Source organism: Saccopteryx bilineata, chromosome 3, assembly GCF_036850765.1.
Source record: "Saccopteryx bilineata isolate mSacBil1 chromosome 3, mSacBil1_pri_phased_curated, whole genome shotgun sequence".
NCBI classification, from domain to species: domain Eukaryota; kingdom Metazoa; phylum Chordata; class Mammalia; order Chiroptera; family Emballonuridae; genus Saccopteryx; species Saccopteryx bilineata.
Window position 1 is genome coordinate 87,549,748 of NC_089492.1, and position 17,266 is coordinate 87,567,013.

Consider the following 17,266-nt stretch of genomic DNA (forward strand, 5'->3'; position numbering starts at 1 on the left):
GCCCAAGGGCGGAAGCAGGAATAAGTGACCACTGGAATGGAGATACGGATGTCCCAGTCAAAGTGAAAGATTCCCAGCCACAGGGGAAGGATTGAGGACAAAGGCGGATCTCCAAAGAAAGCACACAAGTGTCCCTGTGAGAAACATTTGTCACCAATGTCAGATACGTTGACCATAACAGGCCTAGTCAAGTTAGAGCTTTCCTGCTCCCCTACCGCTTCTCCCTCCCTGCACTGAAGACCTCAAGGACAGGCTAGAAGTCAGCAAGGCACAGAGGGGAGGGAGCTGGGTGAAGAAGGAGAGGTCAACGGCCACCCTGTCCCTGACTTCAGGCTTTTCATTGGCAACAGGTGTGGTGGGGAGCGTGGGGGGGAGGGAAAGAAGCTTTGACTTTGAAAGAAAGATTGAAATCTTGAGCAGATGGGCATTTTGATTTTTAAGTAAGCTTGTGTTTTGTGTTCTGAAGTGTCTGAGGAACCCTCCGCACTCCCTTAGAGCAAGCGGAGCAGCAGTGGCTCTGCCCATTTCCACCCAGCAGTCTACACGCCGGGCTGATGAATGTGGGTTCTCCCCCCACCCTACCAGCTTTGTGCCAACCTTGCACTTTCCTGTTTCTTGCTTTTGATTCTTCCATTTCTTCTACCCGCTCTTTCCTTCTCTCCACTTTAGAATGACTGACCCTACTTTCTTTCTGGGGAGCCTTTCATTACCGCCTATCTCAGAAATTGTCTCCGCCTCCTCTGACATCTTGTAACGGAGGCTGCTGGGACCATCGCAGGACATGGTCCTGCTACCTTGTCTTCCCTCTGGACCCCCATCTTGAATTCACAGTAGTTGTCAAGTGAGGGCACATGGCAGGAGGGGTCAATGTCAGAATGGATGTACACATGCACACATTTATAGGAAGACCCTCCTGTCTGTACCAGGCCGCCCTCTCCGAGACAGAAACCAACTTTCTGCCCCGTGAAGCTCCATGGCACTGTCCTGAATCTAGGGGTCAGGTTCCAGGAAAGGGGAGAGGATCCACCCATTTTGTAGCCAATGGGCTGTAATCAAAACTGCCTAGTTCTCAGCTCCTTTTAGGAAACTTTCAGTCTGAAGTAGAGCCTGCTAGTGGTATGAGCACGCCGGTGAGAGGTAGCCCTGTCGTGCCAGCCCAGGGGACACTGACCGGCTGACTGCTGAGCCTCCTCCGTCTTCCTGCACTGTATATTTTTGGCTGGTCCACCTGGGCAGCGATGGTGCTAAGAATGGCATCCTAAGCTTTTGAGGAGGTTTGCAAGGCTCCCTCTTGGTATCAGTCGTTAGGAAGATAATCACACATTCATTCCACAAATATTTTCTGCAGAGCTATTCTGTGCAGTACATTAAGCATATCTTCCCTTCTCTTCACATTGCTTATCTTCTAGCCGGGGGGGTCTGAATTTAAATGAGTAATTGCAATAGTGTTGAGCGTAGCAAAGGAGAAGTAAGAAAGGCCACTTGACAGTGAAGACACAAGAAAGTCAAGACATTTGACATAATACAGCCAGGACTTGGGTCAAGACAACGATTTGACCCAACTGTTTAGTGTTATGGATAAACAGGAAAATGAACAATTTGACTTTCCTTTCATCTTATAATACTATCATCCAGGTTGATAGCAGAAAACATATCTATAGCCAAACTCAAGACAAAGTGTGCATTGTTTGAGGTTCAGCAAAGTCTTGCTCTAGAAACAGAAACGGAAGATTAGGAATAAGATTGCACACTGGCAGCCAGTGAGTGGCCAGCACAGTTTGTTTTGTGGTCTTATTTTTTTTTCCCCATCCACTGAGTATGTGGTAGGGTGACACATCCAGGCAGATGTCATTCTTCCCCCAGATGACAAGCTGTCTCGCACTTGGCCTACTCCTCCCCTGTGGTGACCCCTAGTCATCCCAGACCCTGCCTCTCAGGATCAGCCAGGACTCTGCTGCTCAGAGTGTGACCTTCAGGCTAGTACCATCAGCGTTACCTGGGACCTCACTAGAGATGCAGAATCTCTGGCCCAATCCCAGACCTACTGCATCAGAATCTGCAGGGCAGCACGGACCTAGACAGACGACTGCCCCTGGGGCCTGGACCATTGCTTCCAAGACTCATCCCACTTCCTTTCTAGAATGTACTGGAAGCAGCTTCCCTTTGTATCAACAGCCATTCTGTGGTGGCTTGTCAAACTATCCTTGTTTCCTTGTTTATTGACAGTGGGATAACTTGGAGTTTTGGCTCTGAGGCCAAAGTGAATTAACTAGGCGACTTTAAGGCAACCACTTACCCTCTCTGAGCCTGTTTTCTTGTAGACAAACCTGTGGTAATATCCACACCTCCCCTGCCGGCCTTACAAGCTGGTTGTAAAGGCCGAGTGAGGGAAAGCATGTGGCAGCGGACCTCACATGTTGCATGACATGGTTAAGTCAGTGGTTTTCAATAAACTTGGTTTTTAATAAAATCAAGTTCTGTTTGGGCTGCAAGTTAGAATCACCCGGGGAGTCTTCCAGAGTGCCCAGGTCTGGGCTCCACCTCAGAGACTGATTTAATTGGCCTTGGGTGGGTCGTGGCCACCAGCAGTTTTTCAAATCTCCCCAGGTGATTCTAAAGTGCAGCCGCAGTTGAGACCACTGTGGAGATGGACGACTTATTGCGGGCAGCAGCCTGGCCTTCACAGCGAGGGCTCCGTTTTCACCTTGGACTTGGAGTGAGAGGCAATTCTTAGTCACTAAACAAATGGCTTACAGTGTGCCCTCCATTGCCAAGGTGTAGGAGCAGTGTTTTTTCCTGTAGGGGAGGACACGATCCTCACCAGAAGGCCTTTACGTGGCTCCACCTCCCCCCTGGTGAAGAATGGGAACAGCCCTGAGAGGAAGAGCTCCCTGGGCTGGGCAGCAGGCCTGGCCTGAGATGCAGCCGGGACCAGAACTGGCTTCTTGGACCTGCTCTGTATGGTTTTCACCAATTTTGTAAGCAGAAGAACTGAAGGACTGATGTCATTTCTTACCAAATAGCCCTTATTAATTACTTTTATTTAAATAAATAGGGCAACTACCTGTGGTTCCCAGAACAGATCACAGGCTCAAGTCCCTGTCAGAGACTTCCATTTTCCTACGTTAAAGAATCCCTTTGAATCCCAATGGGTAGGTACCCTTGCCAGGTACACCTGGCTTGATCTTGAGGGTCACTGTTCAGGTACCCAGAGTGGACAATAACACTCTTGGAGTTTGATCCTAACAAGACCCAAGTTCTACCTGGGTGGCCTGTCGGATAAAGCAATTGACTATTTATTGAATACTAGAGAGCTGTGCTAGACATGTGTACATACGCTGCCTCATCTGACACAATGAGTACCACTATTATCACACCCATTCCTGGAGGTGTTATCACACCCTTTTTTCAGATGCAGACTCTGAAGCTTAGATAGGATCAGCGGGTCACCCATGATCACTGAGTCCACATGCTGCAGACCTGGATTCCACACTGTTCTGTGATCCTTCTGCCATGTCTACGGTGGTATATACATGTAACACATTGTAGTGATATGCACTTAAATCATTCGGGATGTATTTGAAGGTTTTCTAGACCCGGGTTGCTCAAGTGTGTTCTGCGGACCAGCAGCGCTGGGGCTTACTAGGAACTCAGGGCCTCAGGCCCCGCCCTAGCCCAGACCTGCTCAAGCAGAATTCGTATTTTAACAAGATCTTCTCCCAGAAATTTCTTCATATTGGGGGAATTAGGGAGACAGTGGATTTTAAACCATTTATAACCACTGTCTCAGACAAACAATTAACAGTCATATATGTGTATGTGTGTAAATATGTGTATATGTATGTTTGCACAAATGTGGGAAATCTTATACACATCCTAAATAATATTTATGAGAAATTACACTTGTCGGGACCTTTAACAATACAATTTTTGATCCTTTTAGACACGCCCTAATACATATGGGTTATAAAGGACAGCTTTTGACTAGTAAACTCTTTTATACGCAGACAGCAAATGAGACAAGTGAGAAGAGACAACGCTTGGAGCATGCCACCAGCAATTACGTCTCTGGCTCCAGCCGGCCGCTCACAAGGGCCTTTTCTCCCTCCCGCTCGCCGGGGCCCTGATAGGCCAGGCAATTACATGCTACCAGTGTTTGTCATTTTATTAATTAAAGTTCTGTATGTAAAGCAGAGCAGCATTGTGGCTGGGCCTAATGCGATTATTTCTCTCATGGCCCTCTCCTCCCCCAGAGGTAATTATGGCAATTTTATGTCTAGCATGTGCCCGGCGTTTGCTGTGCATACCTCGCGGCAACTTCGTAACAGTCTCTTGAACCCATAAAAAATATGGCAGTATGGAATTTAGGCTGAAGTTGGACAAAAGAGTGTCAGAGGTATCAAATAATGTCCATTCTGTATGCGGCACCCCCAAATGTAGGGAATGCTATGGGGGAGGTGCTGTCTCTCTTTGAGTTCCTGAAAGGCTGCATGGATTCCAGCAGTAGAGACAAAGCCACACATGGACCCTCTAGTAGTCTAGTGTGTATTTCATTTTAATGAAAGGAATTTTTTTTTTTTTTTTGGAAATGGTTTTTAACAGATAGGAAGGCTCAAAGATGTGCTTGTTTGAGGCAGATGGTGGGTAGTTCCTGGACAGCCCCCACCACGACTGGGGTTTTCATCAGGGGCATCCAAGCTCTCAGTGGAGACTGAGCATCCTTCCCGACCTATGATGCCGCAGGTCCGTGATTCTGCGTGTGAACTTATAATTTTAAAAGTTCCTTGATTTCAACATGGCCTCTTTCTGACTGTAACTGAGAGTTATTGACTCACTGCAAAACCTAGTGTTTTTGTACGCCATCTCCTAAATCACCTGGCAAAAAGAAACATCAACTCTCTAGCTATAAATAGCCTAATGAAAAATCAACTCAACACAGCGAGAAGCAGGCCAGATGCAGATTTCTGATAACAAGCAAATCAAATACACTGGCAAATACTCGCAATTATGGAGGCTTAAGAAGTGCTGGGTTCCTGGTAGGAGACAAAAGACTGAGACCCTGTCTGAACACAGCACCCCACGTCTCCTCGCTTTGGAGGCACCACACTGAGGCCAGAGGACACCCCGCCAGGGACGTCCGCAGCAAGAAACTGCGAGGCCCTCACAGAAAAACAACTGCTGTAGGATCCCTGGCTGGCCAGGTTATGGAGTTACAGGTTTTCCTTTTTGGTCTTTTCAAAAATTTTTTATAATGAACATCTATTCCTTTTGACAACAAGAACAAAGCAATCCAACACATTTAGGGGACAAAGCGATTAAAAGCATGTTTATGAAGAATAATATTGATATAGAAAAATATAATATTAAGAAAGCAAACACTAGATGCTGAAGTGGTATGAGACTAGCTGTATAAACCGTTTATCTATCACTCTGCTCAATTCGGCATTTATCTGTCTGGAAGGAAATGTACCAGTGTGGTAATAGAGGTTATCTTTGGGGAGTAAGACTGTGGGTAATTTCAATTCTCTTCTTCATTCTTTCCTGTATTTTCCTAATGTTCTATAATAAACATAGGGCACTTTTTGTAATCAGAAAAAACAATAAACACTATATTAAACAAAGTGGCAAGGGAGAATTCCGATGTTGTCGGAAAGCAGGAGAGAGTGCCACCTTTTGCCCTGACTGCGGGCTTTGTGAGGAAGAGCAAGGGGGGCGGGGGCTGGGGAAGGGCTGGGGTCGTGCTGGGGACAGCGTGGGGGCTCTGAAATCCTAGTGGCTCTGTCTTCCTATGCGATACAGTTTCTCAGGGCCTTGGCTTTCATCTGTACAATGGGTCCAACTGTACTCTCCTCATAGAAATACTAGGAAACTTTAATAAGACTGTGCCCAGCTTAGCAAATTCTTTTGCTCGGTGTTAGCTCCTTTCTCCTGCATTGGAAAGAACAGGCAGGGCACACCAGGTTGGAGACAAACAGTTCACAGAAAACCAGTAAGGCAGGGTGAAGGATACTGTATTACACATTTTAGTCTAGTGTTTTGTCTTCCAGGTTCACCTGGAAAATTATCTTTCCAGTCGCATGGGAAGACAAGGATGATGCTTTCCTTTGAGTTGCACTGCGGCGCTGTGATCTTGGGCTAACAGCCTCCTCTGTGCCTCAGTTTCTCTGTGTGTGACAGGGACGATGCTGTGACAGGGCTCTGTGAGTCTCTGGCTGGGGAACACGGTCGAGTCGGCGCAGTGCAACGCCTACCTATTTCACAGACAGCACCGGGAAGAAAAGGAGTCCCGGCACAGGAGCGTCCGCCGGGCAGCGGGCACCCAGGGACTATTTATTCTTTGCCAGCTGGGGGGAGTCTGTGCTTTCAGCATCGTCCTTCCATATCTGGGCCACCTGAACATGCTGTCGCAGTCAGCAGTGGGAGCCACGGGGTCCAGGTTGGCATGTGGAATTTGAAGGGGACCGGAGCCTCTGCCAAATGCCCGGGAGGATTTCACTCACATGCACGAGCCTGGACAGTAATTCTTCATTTGTCTCATCATGTCATGGTGAGGTATTAATTTTGAATAGCTCAAAGGTTTTAAATTAATTATGTCCGACTGCAATAACAATTGCTATTGATTACTTTGGGCCATTAGCATGTGTCCTGGCAGCATCAACCACATCCCGGTAAGAGGTGACAGATGCTAGGGTCCAGCAGCCTCCCAGTTCAGGTCCTGAGGTAAGAATTCTTTGGGCTCAGAAATCTCAGGGGGATCCTTGAGGATCAATGAGGAGTCTCCTTGTTAGCTCTCACCCTGGACCAGGGTCATGCTTAGAGCTGAGGGGTTGCCCAATTAATTAATTAAAATTAACTATTGATCAAGTGGATTCATTGGGCACACCCCCCTGGTGCTATGCTAATGCTAAAGCTAGGCACTGGGCAAAATAATGTTCCCAACTTGCTGGCACATTGCCAATTGACCCCGAGGAGAAGTAAGAACACACACAATGTCTGACTGTCTTTGCAATCCCTCTTCATGTCTGTGCAGAATAAGAAGAGGGTGGTAATAATAATAATCACTGCCATTCATAAAGTATTGCAGAGAGTACAGCTTTAGCATTTTTATTTGATCCTTGCAAGTAAAATCAGTATTTTTTTTTTATCCCCTGATAGAGGAAGTGACTTGCTTATGGCTCATAAGTGGCAGAGATGAGAATCAAACTCAGGTACCTAAGTCAAGTTCAGATTTGACTTTGGAGTAGGACACACCTGGTTTGAATCCTGGCTCTGACTCTGCTAGCAAGGTGACCTTGGACAAGGCATGGAAGCTCTGTAAGCTGCAGGTTCTGCAGCGGTAAATGGGAGTAGCCATCTTTCACAGGTCTGTTTTGGTAATGAGATAAAGCAAGTGGAATGTTTAGCACAGGGCCAGCCACATAGTAAGGGATCAATAGTTTAAAAACGCTCCCTAAGTTGGCTTAACAGTTACAAAGGGTCCCTTCCCTCAGTCCCCTAAGGGAAGGTTTCTTTCTCCTAGGGCATTTGAAGGTTCTAGCTAAGAATTTGGGACTGTTTTTTAATATAATGCAGCTGAGTGATCCATAAGTAACCCGGAGACCAAGACTTGTCATATTGAAAAGAAGTATTCTTAACTTTCCTGCTGAACAAATACTCTACAGAGATCCCAGACTCTTGAGGTCTGTCTCTGGCATGGCTGGCCACACGGTGTGCTTGAAATGAGCACCTGCTGGCTCACAGCCTGACTGAGGACCCTCTGCGCCCTTCCCTCCCTCAGCCTCCCGCCAGGCGTCTGCGTGCTGCTTCTCTGGTCCAGTCCCTGAAGCTGCCCTCCCTGCTTGTCCTGGGGGTGCTGCCTCCTGACTCCCCAGAGAAGGCCACTGAGCAGCTACCTTAGATGGCGGGGACTAGGGTTTGAGTCCTGCTTTCTGTGTGCCTGAGCTTGTGACCTTGAGGCATCTCCTGCCCCCTGAGGCTTGTTCCTCTCAGTAGTCCGCAGAGGATTTCAATCACCTTAGGGGACTGAGTCAGGCAGGTGGACGGTCTCTGCAGTCTTTGATGACTGTATAGGGCATTCTTATAGCAGTAATGTTATTACAGGTGTGTGAAATGGTTGCAGTTAAGACTCTGAAAGTGGGGTTCCGAATCTCTTACTCATCCAGTGGGGCTTTGGAAAAGCCAAACATTTCCAAAGTGGGGGCAACCGAACACACTATCTATGGGCTTAATGGTGACTGGGGTTGGGAGGGACAGAGTGAGGTCACACAGGTGGGGAGGCCTTTGAACTTCAGAGAGAAGCTGGTTCTGGAGCTCTTCCTCTGGGCTTCTGAAACGGGGCGGGGGTGATGCTCTGCTCTGGGTCATTCCCAGACCCCCCCCCCCCAACCGCCATGGTGACTTCAGTCTAGTCTTCCTCTCCTTTCTCTGTTGTCCCTTCATGTACTGCTGCTGTCCCACTCACGAGGCTCCTGGGGGGCAGGGGAGATGCTCCTGTGTCCTAAGGGCACTGTGCTGCACCGCTGGCCAGCTACGCGTGAGCGCAGGCAGGCTCCCTCCTGCAGGGGGCTTCCTCTCCGTGGGGCTTTGAGCAGGGCTGAACAGGAGCAGAGATGCCAGCTTCCTCTCCCACATCCCTCTGGGCCACATTTGCTGGTTTTAATGACACTGAGTGGGGGCCTCTTCCCCAGTAAGCCAGAGAGCCCATACTGCCACGGGGGAGCCCATGGGTCACCTTCTGCCGTGAGTGGCTAATCAAACTGACCCTTTATCACCAGATGGCTGATGTCAGGGCCAGAAAGGCCCAGCCATGTTCCAGGATCCCAGTGTGAGGTGTGTGTGTGTACACATGTGTGTGTGTACACATGTGTGTGTACACATGTGTGTGGGTGTGTACACATGTGTGTGTGTACACATGTGTGTGTGGGTGTGTACACACATGTGTAAAGAGAGGACAGAGGCGGCTGCCATTCTGGTAAGGTCAGATAACCAGCAGCTGGGAACAGACCTGCTCTAGGCCTCACCACCAGTCAGGTGGGTCTCTGCTTCCTGGGCCCCTTTCATTCCTGCAGCTCATAGGAGGAAGACTGCTTCCATGTTTTGAAGAAGGAAAGAGAATAAGGGAAGCTCAATTCCCTCCCCCAAAGGTCTTGTTCTGCCCTGAGAACATGGTTTAAAATATTCAGGTCACAGGCAGGCTATTCAAAGAAAATAGACTCTCAAAGCACAGGGGGCTTGTTGAGACATTCAGGCTTCCAGGATGTGTGAAAGGCAGGGGCGGGGCGAGCCGGCTGCCACTCTCCCGTCCTCCTCATCACCAGCAGCTGCAATGCTAGACACAGCCAAGTGCATCCCCCAGCTGAGGGGACGCAAGTAGGTCTGACAGCAAGTGACACATAAAGTCACTGCAAGGCTCCCCTCCCCGGTGGCAGCTTTAATTATTTGAACTAGAGCTCAGCAAAATAAAAATAAAATAAAATCTGAATACTATATTGTAAGTGACTCCCCAGTGTCCCACAGAGAATAGCTGGTGGGAATGGGGTGGTAGGCTGGACTAGGCGGAGGTCTTTAAATATTCATGACCCATATGCAACTGGGCAGAGCAAGGGAGCAGGCAGGGCCTGCACATGGCCCGCCCAGCCAGAGGCAGCCGGCTGGGGGGCAGGGGGGGCTGCGGGCGTCTAGAGAAGGACAGAGCTGAAGCCGGCTGGCACAGAGGCACTCCCTGCCTATGTCTCCATCATCGGTGGGCACCTGACCTGGCTCCCACGGACTCTGGTGGGTGCTCTCCCGGCCCCTTCGGTCTCTACTGCCTCTGCCTCCTACCTTGTCATTTCTAATTTCTTCTCTGACTCATCTTTCCAAAGGCAAATTATATGTCACTATTTGGGGCCACAAGAACTGGAGGAAAACTCTAAGCATGGGCTCAGAATAAACTTCAATCGTGATTGGCAAGAACACCGTGGCCAATCACTCTCAATTTTAGTGTGCATTCAAATCATGGAGGGTGGGGTCTGAAGATGCAGATGCTGGGTTCTGCTCAGTGATGCCATTCAGGGGGTCCAGGGTAGGGCCCAAGAGTCTGCATTTATTACATTTTATAAGTGACTGCAACCACAGACCTACTACTATAGTTAGCTTATACCTAGATTTTCATGGAAATACATTGAAGGTGACACCACTTCCCCTCAGGAGTCCGCTGATGATTGTGGGGTTTATTTAAAAAAGCATTTGGTAATATTCTTCAATTACTTTAACTCCCTAGTGTTCCCATGAGCCAGGACTGGTCTGGTTTTGAAGAAGACACTCGGTGGCGGGTGTCAGTTCTGGAGCTCAGCATGGCCCGCTGCTGGACTATGGACCTGACCCTCACGGAGACTGCCAGGGCTCTATCTGGTGCCCACCGTCCTGCGCTCGGGCCCTACAGCTGACAGAGGCCCCTGTAGGCCCGTGGGCTTGAAGGCAACCGCACACACACAGCAATGCAACATCCGTTTCCCTGTCACTGACATTCAGCCAGCCCAGGAGGAGAAAATCAACTTCCTGCCTTCTGCATTTAGGATTTGGACAAAATAAATGGCAAGGCTTACAACCTTGGAAATGCATATTTCTATTTTGGTTATTTATTTTTCTGACACTTCCCCCAACATGGGGAATTTAAGACCCATCAGCGCTGGATGAATGGTCTGAACACTGAAAGCAAAGCCGCTGTGAAAGGGGCGGGGGGGCCCACTGCCTCCCTTCATCACTCCTGCTCTGCCACGTTCTGCGGAAGGGCAGCGAACAGCAGAAACAGCCGAGAGCAAATGTGGCTGGAGGAAAAACAAAACAGGCCCGGAAAACAAAACACCTATTTAAGCTATTGATCAACCCAAAGGTTATTAGAGAAATGATGAAGTGTTAGAAAAATATCCTTTTTACCTTGATATTTCTTTTTCTAAAACCAGGCTCTACTAAAATCCAGTGAAGAGTAAATTTCAAGATCAAATGCTTTTAAGGACCCCTTCACCTCCCAGGTGGGCCAACCCCCTCCCCTCGTTTAGATTTCCTTTTAAGAAGCCTTCTTCCTTTGCAAGCGTCTGCTCTAAGGAATATCAGCGGTGACTAATTCCACCCTCTGCATCAGAAAGCGTGGTTTCTCAAACACAATTTTATGTAATCAGTCTATTTGCACCCTGCCTTCTTCCTAAAAGGATTTAAGGTAGTTCACAGAGATACATAAAATCTAGTCAAGGCCCTGGCCGGTAGGCTCAGTGGTAGAGCATCGGCCTGGCATGCAGGAGTCCCGGGTTCAATTCCCGGCCAGGGCACACAGGAGAAGCGCCCATCTGCTTCTTCACCCCTCTCCCTCTCCTTCCTCTATGTCTCTCTTTTCCCCTCCCCCAGCCAAGGCTCCATTGGAGCAAAGTTGGCCTGGGCACTGAGTATGGCTCTATGGCCTCTGCCTCAGGCACTAGAATGGCTCTGGTTGCAACAGAGCAATGCCCCAGATGGGCAGAGCATCGCTCCCTGGTGGGCATGCCGGGTGGTTCCGGGTCGGGCGCATGCGGGAGTCTTGTCTGACTGCCTCCCTGTTTCCAACTTCATAAAATACAAAAATAAATAAATAAATAAATAAATAAAATCTAGTCAATAACACAGACTAGAAGAGGATGAGAGAGACGGACAGATGTTGAGTTAAAAAGTCAAACCAGGGGTGAGGCTGCTACAAACAGCACATCACAAGCCCGTTTGCTTACTGAGAGGGGAGCCTTAGATTTCATTTGATCACTCTTTTAATTAAAAAAAAAATCATTGATACATCTTTTCCATTTTCACTTGTTTTATGTCTGTGAATTTTCATTTCACAAGAAAGGCCTGGAAGGTTGAGTCTGCCTGTGACCTTGGCGGGGAGCTGCTGGCCAGAGCCGCACACCCTGGGACTTCTCCTGCCACAGGGCAGAGTGAGCCGACAGCTTCACAATGTCCACAACCTGAAGGGAAACAACTTGCTCAGAGGGCTGATAGCTATTCCTCAATCAAGCCAGCAAGGAATTTCTCCCGTAAGTTTCCAGAGAGAACTAAATCTATACAAAGTGTTGGGCGGGGCACAGGCGTGGCCAGCTCTCCCAGAGAGCAAGGGCCCCCTTCTCCTCCCTTACGGGTGCCAGGCTCACTCCTGTGGTGCCTCATCTGGGCCAGATGCTGTGATAAGCCCTTTACACACATTAACCTATTTAATTCTCACCTCCTTGAGGCAGGCACTCTTATTGCCTCCCCTCCCAGATGAGGAAACAGGGACCTGAGAGGTTAGCAGCTGCCCAAACAAACTGTACAGATAATCGGGGGTGGAACCTGGCTTGGACTGAGTTAGCTGATTCCAGAACGCATGGGCTTAAGCACTGGGCCTTGTTGGGGTCAGAGTCATTTCTTGGTCCCTGGAGAATATGACTTTATGCCAGGAAACATAATACCACTCCCTCCTTCCTCGCCCTAAACTGGTAACAGTTACAGGAACCAACTGGGAAGGTGACTCCGGAAGGCCCCTGCTGCATGCCATTGATGTCTTAGTGAAATTCATGTAAATCAAATTTTTGATGCTTTGTAACATTTGAAATGTCTAACAAAAGATTTCTATTTTTAAAAGGGAATCAGTAAAAAGTCTTTTGCAAATCACTGTTACCCCCCCCCCCCACCCCAGGATGCCTTAGAAGTATTTTCTGGTTTGCTTAACTCAAGGTCCTACTGCAAATAGCTCCGGGCTGGTGAGTATGGGTATTTAAGGTAAGAGTCTCTGCAGATGGGACTTTACCATGCTGGTGGGTACTCTCTGCCTAATAGATGGCCAAAAAAAAAAAAAAAAAAAAGTCCCTATTGTCCTCCCTCCACAAGAACAGGGAGCCTGACTCATCGTTTGGGTTCATCAGGATGTGCAGAGTGAGAGGGGGAGGAGAATTCAGACAACTAGGGGAACATTGAAACTTGCCTCGCACGGAGAGTTCTTCATCGGCGCGGGAAACGTGGCACTAGTCACTGTGGCACTCTCGGCAGTGGGGACCTCAGTGGTGCTGAGCATCAGGGCGTGGCCTGGGCAGAGAAGGAAAGAGTCAGAAATGCACCAGCATCATGTACTGAAGGGCCCCGGGGTGCAGAGTTAGTAAGTGTGAGGTTAATGGGAGAATCTTCTCCAGTCTCGGGACATCTTTGAGGTCGTGGCTTTCTGCTGCCTTCATTGGATAAGACAGCCTACTTGTCACTGTCAGCAAAACTGGGCTATGCACAGGTCTTCGTTCTAAGGGATTGTGATGTCCTGGCAGCATGTGTCTGAGCTGTTGCAACCTGACCTCCCAAGGTCACCAGCGTTAGCCCATAGACCAGGAGCAGCCTGAAGCACACCGCTCCCCACTTCCAGCATGCTAGTGCTTTGCCCACCAATGGTCTCTATGACCGTCACTCTCTGCTCCTCCTTCTGGAGCCCAGGTCATCCTGTGCCACAGGTCCTGACCAGGAAGACTCATGTGTTGTGTTTTCTAAGCACTAACCTGCCTGGAAACCTTAGAGGTCTGAGCAGCAGCCCACATGGTAGTGGAAGGAGCACTGTGAACTGCCAGGACCCACAGGGCAGTCTGCAGACAGTCGGTGCCATGGAGAAGGTGCCGGAGTGAGCCCGCAGCTCCGAGGCACCCCGCCGAACGCCACGCAGGACTTCACTCATTCATCTCTACTTCTGTCTCTTAGCAAAGTCTGTTACTGAGTTACTACCAAGTAGCACATTCAGGTGGATTCAGAGCAGAGTAGCCAGGATGGGCCAGAAATCTTAGAAAGCATGCTGCCCACCCTTCAGGAAGGATCAAGTTGAGGGGGTTATGTGACTGGGGAGAGATAGGACCTCCTACGGTGTGTGGGTCACAGTGGTTGTCTTCAAATATCTTTAGGGCTGCCTGTGTGGGAAAGGCTGTCGCTGAGTTCTGTGGGGCTCCGGGAGGCAGAAACCATGACCTATGAGTAGAATTTACAGAAAGGCAGAGCTTATCTTGAGGTAAGAAAAGCTGGTCTGTGATCAGAGCAGTCGGTGGACAAGTTACTTTAGGAGGCATTAGAGGTGTTCAACACGTGCCGGTCATTTATTTGCTCTGGGTGCTGCCGGGGACTGCGAGCCATAAAGGTCATGTCTAGCTTTGTGCTCTGTCTCCCTCTCTGATCCTGCAGGCAGGGTGCTGAGGACAGGGCGGTGTGCCGAGGAGGCTGGGAGGAGAAGCGGGAGCTCTCGGGCCTCCACATCTGGTGTTCCCCACATCTACAGAATGCTCCCCTGGCTGCAATAACTTGGCTGCCCTCCTCACGGCCGAAGCCCACACACTCAGATGCAGCTAGCTCTGAGGACCGAGAGCGGACTGCACGGGCTCTGTGTAGTTGTCCACTGTCACACTTTTATAACAATAATGATTAATTCTTGAAGAAATCCATAGAACCTGTGATCTTCTGGAAAGAGAGGGATTCTTTTTTGAGGGTCTCCAGCTCCACAGAAAGCAAGCAAATGCAGGGAGGGGAGAGGGAGTGAGGCCCGCCCTCAAGCCCCACCCTGCAGAGAGGGGGGCCCCGGGGCCTGCCCAGGCCTCACTCCGGGGCACAGCACAAGGCTGGGCCCACGCTGGATGGCCTGGCCTTCCCAGTAGCCTGACTCTCAGAGCTGTGCTGGCCACACTGACCTGCTGGCCTCCCTCACCCTCTCTGACCCCAGCACGGCCAGTGTCTCCAAGTGTAGAGTCAGCTCGGCCAGGTGTGGGTGGCCACCTCCTGGGTGTGTGCAGGCCCTTCGCCCCTCTGGCCTTCAGGCACGGGTTGGGAGGTTATGGCCCAGGGAGGGATGGCGTTGCCCGGTTAAGCCGCAGGTGAAGGTGGGGGTGTGGCTGAGGAGGCCAGGCTGACCAGATGTGGGACAAGGTTTACCAATTGCAAATGACGAAAGTCTCCCTGTGCCTCAGCCTCCCCAGTCATAAAGAGGGCTACGGATTGCATTACCTCTCAAGGAGCAATGGGCTGGACACATAGTAGGTCTCAACAAATACTTGTATGAATGGATCATTCTGATTGTTGCTGCTGTTATTCTTATCTTTCAGCTAGTGCTGTTTCTCATTTTAAGGAACAAAAGGTGACATCTACCTGGGCCTAAATTGTGTGTGTGTGTGAGAGAGAGACACAGAGAGGGGCCAATAGGGACAGACAGACAGGAAGGGAGAGAGATGAGAAGCATCAACTCTTTGTTGTGGCACCTTAGTTGTTCATTGATTGCTTTCTCATATGTGCCTTGGCCGGGGCTGCTTCAGCAGACTGAGTAACCCCTTGCTCAAGCCAGTGACCTTGGGGTCATGTTAATGATCCCACATGAAAATCAGCGACCCCTCACTCAAGCTGGTGAACCCAGGCTCAAGCTAGATGAGTCCACACTCAAGGCAGCGACCTCGGGGTTTCAGACCTGGGCCCTATGCATCCCAGGCCTATGCTCTATTCACTGCACCGCCACCTGGTCAGTACCTGGGACTGATTTAATCATCTGAATGCCCAGGAGGGTCTGAAGAGGGAGCCGTGTGGGAGCACTCCCGGGCAAGCTCTGGATAGCCACTGGGTTTTCCCTGCAAGGTGGGGCAAGGTCCAGCTACCCTGGGGTGGTGCCCTAGGTCTCTCATCTGGCCAGGTGGGCACCAAGGGGAGAAAAAGGGAGTGGCAATACCTTGGTGTTCCTGGAACCAGGCCTCCTTTAGAGTCTTGACCTGCCACTGGGGCGTGTGGGGTGAGACTGTGCCTTGGGACCAGCCACAGAAGCCATCCTCGAAACTGCAGTAAAAACCAGCAGGGAGTTTACCTGCGGGGAGACCACAGGGACACAGTCATTTCCAGGAAGGCTAAATGCAAAAATGCCAAAGTCAAGTATAACTAGCCAGGTGTGACCAGATTATCCTCACTAATAATAGCTCCCCAGCCAGACCTTTGAAGTCTAATGATACTGATCACAATGAAGAGAGTCACCAATCCCTAACTTGTGCATGTGCTGGTTTACGATTTTCTAATCTTCAGGAAAAAAAAAATAGTAATAACTCCACGGCAATGGGTACTGTTAATCCAGTTTAGATATGACAAAGCAGAGGCTCAGAGATGTTAAGCAACCTAACCAAGGTCACATAGCCACTAGGTAACCCAGCGGGGACATGAACCTAGCTCTTCTATTTCTGTGTTCTGGACATAGATCCACAATGAATGTGGCTCCAGGAGAAGCCAACGTGTATCTCACTGGACTACACTTCTAATGGTCAATCCCAGGGCAAGAATGTAACAGTAGCAGTGTCATTGTTGGCCAGGAGTTGGTTTGGGTCCCTTAAATTGCCCTGTCTGCAGAGACGCATTGGCTCAGAGCTTTCATTTTGGTCCCCTTTATTAAATCCCAACCCCCTTGCAGTTAGTGAAGCCACAGGAGCAGTTCTGGACAATGAAACATGAGCGGAAGTGACACGGTCTCCTCCGGGTTGAGGCTGTGAGAAGCCCTTGTGCTGTGTGTTCTTCAGTCTCCCCCTTCCCTGCTGGAGGGGCTGAGGAGAGCCCCTGTTCCTGGGGATGCTGCCATGTGAGGATGGAGCCGCTGCCAGCCTGGGGCCCTGAGAGGTGCCATGCAGCAGAGGCCCCGCCCCCACTCCCAGCCGACAGGGCCTGTAAATGTTACGGTAAGACCCTGAAATTCCGGATGGTTTACTACCCCAGCATAACCTCACCTACCAAGCAATCTCAGTCACTGGGACCTCTTTATATCATCTGTTGGCTCAGCATAAAGGGCCTCATTATCCTTTCTCTGCATCAGACTGACCTCAGGTCCCACCAAAGAGGCCACAGTCAGCTCTCTAGACCATCTATTTCCCTGCTGCCCACAGAGGAAGGAGGAAAGGGGAGAGGATTAGAGAGGGCTTATGTTCTCCAGCTTGCTTTGGAGAAAGGCAGAGGGAAAGCGCTTAGCCCTGAGAGGACCAGCCCAGGCTTTGTGACAGTGCCAGCCGCCCCTGGCCAGCCGTGGAGGAGCAGCAGGGCTGTGTCTGTGCAGGAGGGAAGGTGCTCTCTGCCGGACCCGCTGCTCTGTGCCCTCCCTCTGTCTCAGCCCTTGTGGCGGCGAAGGCTAACAAAGAGGGCCCTGATGCTTCCTGGCTGTGACAGCACCTTCATGAATTATCACTCATTTCTCCCTGAGTCTCTGTGCGTTTCGCACAGAGGCAGGATTATAAATTAAAACAGGCTGTCACTGGCTTTG

General features: G+C 49.9%; 1 protein-coding gene across 1 annotated transcript in view; it reads right to left on the bottom strand.

The window, feature by feature from the left end:
• ALK (ALK receptor tyrosine kinase) overlaps nucleotides 1-17,266 on the bottom strand; it is a 690,142-nt gene that overhangs the window by 94,460 nt on the left and 578,416 nt on the right. The window contains exons 7-8 of the mRNA XM_066266820.1: nucleotides 15,707-15,838; nucleotides 12,962-13,062 (exon numbers count right to left, since the gene is read on the bottom strand). Coding sequence (XP_066122917.1) covers nucleotides 12,962-13,062; nucleotides 15,707-15,838 — 233 coding nt within the window. The remainder of the gene's footprint in view (nucleotides 1-12,961; nucleotides 13,063-15,706; nucleotides 15,839-17,266) is intronic.